This window comes from Alligator sinensis, unplaced genomic scaffold, assembly GCF_000455745.1.
Source record: "Alligator sinensis unplaced genomic scaffold, ASM45574v1 scaffold487_1, whole genome shotgun sequence".
Classification (NCBI taxonomy): Eukaryota; Metazoa; Chordata; order Crocodylia; family Alligatoridae; genus Alligator; species Alligator sinensis.
Genome location: NW_005842301.1, coordinates 1,444,480 through 1,448,880, shown reverse-complemented (window position 1 = coordinate 1,448,880; position 4,401 = coordinate 1,444,480). Strand labels below are relative to the sequence as shown.

The following is a 4,401-nucleotide window of genomic DNA, read 5'->3' as shown; positions in this document are numbered from 1 at the left end:
TTTTTTTTTTTTTTTGGTGGGTGTTGTGTGGGGGGGGGGGGGGGGGGGGAGTTAAATAAATCATACAGTTGTGTTCAGCTATGTTTGTAGGAATTATATTATCACAGTCTCAGAAGTCAGCTTTGAAGTACTTTTAAAGGCACTTCCTCTTCATTTACAAGTAATCAGAGGAACCCAGCCCTGAAATGTAACACACGCAAGAAGAGGACTTGGTCTGCAATTTAAATACAAGGCAAATAATCTGTATTAAGTAGCTCCTGTCTGAACATGTTTAGCAGAGTTTTCCACTCTTAGGATATGGTTTATAAGCTTTTATTTTTTTATGGTTAGCTTGGTTGCTTTTTGTGAAAATTGCTACAAATTAATACAATTTATTAAAAATATTTAAATGGTGATATTGGGAAGTTTTGCTTGGTCCCCATAGAACCCAAAACTGAGAACACATGACTCCTGAGCTCCCATCCTGTCTCTGATGCAAATTTCCTTTGAGCAACTTACCACCTCAGATTCCCCATCATTAAATACTTATAAATAATAAGAAATGCACGCAAGATGTGAAATCTTGGTCCAGACATCAGCCAATCAGCCAATCCATAATTGAATTAATTATTCAATCCAGAAATCAGCCAATCCATAATTGAATTAATTATTATTAATTATTATTAAAGTATTGCTTATTGAATGCAAATATTGCTTATTGAATACAATTATTAAATTAATGCTTATTAAATTAAGTATTTATAACATTAAGATTTGGGTTAGGATTCTTAAATCTTCACTGTCTCTAAACAATAGTTAATGTCAATAGTTAGGGTTTATTCATATTTTTAAAAGTGGTTTAGAATAAGACAGAAAAAGTCTGAATGGGGAGTAGCAGTATATCACTCCTTAGTGCTTTTTGAAAATTCCATCCTTAAAGAGTAAAAGCCCTAGAAAGTACTGAGAAGTATCAGTCTTAGAAGGAGTGGATTAGGGTTTACTGGGTGTGTTTACACATGTGCTTTAATGCACAGTAGCCTATTTTACTGTACATTAAAGTGCCATGCAAAAAATGTATGATTATGCTAAAGCACAGTAAAATAGGCTACCATGCACTAAGTGTAACTTAAAAACCATGCACATTTGGTAATGTACATTAAGGCAGCCTAATGTGCATTTCTTCACACCTCACATTGGAGGTACTACATTTAATGCACATTAGGAAAAGCACCTTAATGCACATATAGACTCACCCACTAAAGTATAACCAGCCAGAGCTAACATTCAAAATCATATACAAGAATATTACAAAGTCTCTATAAATAAAGGGAAACAAAAGAGTGAGAGACTACAATTTTAAAGCAATGCTGAGGATTCAGCATCTTCTATTAAAATTAATCTCAACCAGACATTAAATGGTACAGGCATGTCGCGTCTTATGCAGGGGTTAGGTTCTGAGGTCACCATGTAAGGCGAAAATCGCCTCGGCCTCCAAAACCTCCCATCACCGCCGTGGAGCTGTGCTTGGAGCTGTGTGGCCAGTGGCAGCGGCGCAGCACTGGGTTGGGGGGGCGGGGGGGATGGCTGCGTGCCGCCAGGCCACCACCATGCTGCTAAAACCTCCCGCAGCCGCCACAAACTCAAGCCTTGCCCCCCACACCCCGTGTATAGTTGAATTCGCACAAGTTAAATGCGCGCATGACATGACTGTACTGTATATAAGTGCAATCATTTCTAAATGTTTTGTTTTCTAAAGTTTCTCTCTGAAAAGTCAGTTACTTTTTTAAAGGATATAGCCCTCAAAAATAAGAAGAAATTCTAAGAATCAAGGTTACCAAAATGTGGCAAAACTTACATTGAAGTCAAATTTATCATTAAATGGATGAAGAGTTGGCACAAAGACTGTGAAAGGTCCATATTTTGTCAATATCAATGAACAACCTGAAGCTGTTAAAAAATAAAAGTAAAACCAGTTATATGAAATAAACAATAACTTAAGTGAACATGTTAATTATTCCTCTTGTTAGTGGATATAATTCACCCTAGAGTCTCCATCCTGGAGTGAATAGCTAAAGCATATTTATGTGGACTGGATGGATCAGAAAGGTCATAGGAATATCACAGATATTACTTGATAATGAATGATAGTATTTTTAGGGTTTTATCCTAAGATTGCTGCAGGCTTCCTTTTGATGTTTACAACCTTTGGATGGAGGCCTAAGCTTACAGAACAATTTCAGCTGTAAGCCTGAATTTGCACACACTCAAACTGTCATCTCTGCACAAAAATGTTATAGTTAGTACAGATAAATAATACAGTCAGATTTTACTGAAGTAACTCTTTAAAGGTCCAATGGAAACAAAGACTACCAGAGTCAATGGGAGCTTTTCCATGGATAGCCATGGGCTTTGAAGCAGGATCTAAGTGACCAACACCTTGGATACATAAATTATTGCTCATAGAAGCATATTAAGCTCATAGTAAAATATCCAGGCTGAGCTAGTATGTTGGCTGTTGGTCACATAAAAAAAAAAGATGGATCTCTTCAGTCCTTGTGGGTGGATTTAGTTATAGCACTAAAACCTCCCTCATTATTTGTAGGATTGCTGGGAATGTACAAAAGAGTCATCATGACTGAGATATCCACAAAGTAGTCCCTTAAAGTTGAGGCATGTTGATGAGTTGTTGGTGAGAAGATTGAAGCTTATAGTTAAGCCTAAGCATCTTGTGTGGAGAGAGGATGTCAGTCACCAGGACTGTCACCTTTGATGGACACTAATAACTCTTGCATAATAATCTTCACTGTTCTTTTGTTAAATATCAGGTTAGCTTGTTCAAGGCTGCAATATTTTTTCATACACTGTGAAAAAAATCTGAGGTAAATATATTATTTAAAGTATCCACTGGCATGCCTACTCCCATCTAATCTCCATACCCCAAACAAAATCAGAAGACAGTTACCAAACATTTTGTTTGCACTGTTTAACTTCCTGAGAAACCTTCCTCGAGTATTCAGTTGAGAGATTTCACTCATGAGACTTTTGTAGCAGCTTCTCCCATCTCCAATCTCCCCTTCCTTGCAGACACAGCTAAGCATCAGGATAAGAGTGAAAACAATTGTTACAGAACAGTTTTAACACCATGTATTATAATCTGGATGTGACCCATGCATTCAGTCTAGATATTTTGATCATATTAAACTGGTGTAGTCTAAGCAGCACAAATACATACATATTGGGTGAATCTACATGTGCATATTAATATGAAACAATAAACTCCAACACATATCACACCAGAGTTGATTGCTCCTGGGCGCCATGTTTACATGTGTACCTGGGACCACAGCATGTTGAGGTGGGTCAGAGAAGCCTTGGTTGCAGGGAGTCCGGGGGTTCAACCTGCCAGCCCAGGGCTGCTCCAACCCTGCTCAATGTGCTGCAGAGAGGCTGACTGGGGGCTTCAGCGCAAGGCTAGCCAGCAGGCAGCCTCCATACTGAAGCACCCTCATGCCCCAGCCAGCCGGGTCAGCATCTACACATGCACTGCTGTGCATGAAAAAGCCCCATAGCAGGATAGTATTTGTATTTACAGAAGAGTTTATTAGTGCAGAGTGTTAGTTTCCTGCAGCCTAATAGGGCCGCATGTGTAGATGCTGAGATGTTTACTGCAGAGCTAATTGGTCAACTCTACAGTAAACGTCTCTTGTAGGCATGGCCATTATGGAGAGAAATAGAGTAACGTGGATCTGAAGGACTGAAGTGACCAGTCAAAATAAGTCCATCCCCTCCAAAAGATAAAGCTCTGGTGGTACAGTAGAACCCAGATTTTTGTGTAAACAGATGGTTTACTTTGAGGTGGGTGATCTAATTAAGAATGAGTGGAACAGCAGGTTGCTACAGCTTTTACTTCAAAGGCTACTGCTTCTCCACTCAGCTGAAGCACAGCAATGATCCTGTACAGGTGACTGGAAAAGTATCACACTTTGAAATTGTCACAACCCAAAGTTGTGATTTTCTTGTTTGTGTGCGCTTCGGCATCGCTAAATTGTGTTCCCGCTAAATTGCAGCTCTTTTGCACGGTGGAGCGTTCTGTTGCAATTAAGACCCCGCATGCAGGAGTTTTTCCCGCCAGTTCTGTAGCCTTCTTTGCATCGTGCATTTCTTTTGCATTATAGTGATGCACAGTACAAGGAAGTTCCTGCCATTTGTATTAAGATTTCCGCCACATTATTGGCCAGTCTTAATATAGGCACACGTGGCAGCTAGCTATTGGCTTGCTAGCCGTACAAAAGGCTTGGGTAGTTTCCGCCCAAGTCGGAGAGAGAGAAAGCACATGGAGTTCGGGAAAGGAGCGTGAGGATTTCTAAGCGCTGCTGATCCTCTCGAACCCAACTTTTTCCTTAAGAGGGCAACAGAGGTTTA

The 4,401-nt window shown here is 39.7% G+C and overlaps 1 protein-coding gene across 8 annotated transcripts in view; it reads right to left on the bottom strand.

Moving 5' to 3' along the window:
* The window catches only part of STAB1 (stabilin 1), a 231,239-nt gene that overhangs the window by 198,458 nt on the left and 28,380 nt on the right, over positions 1-4,401 (bottom strand). For all 8 annotated transcript variants that reach the window (XM_025209654.1, XM_025209653.1, XM_025209656.1 and 5 more), the window contains 2 exons: positions 2,942-3,069; positions 1,835-1,926 (listed from right to left, as the gene is read on the bottom strand). In XM_025209654.1, coding sequence (XP_025065439.1) covers positions 1,835-1,926; positions 2,942-3,069 — 220 coding nt within the window. The remainder of the gene's footprint in view (positions 1-1,834; positions 1,927-2,941; positions 3,070-4,401) is intronic.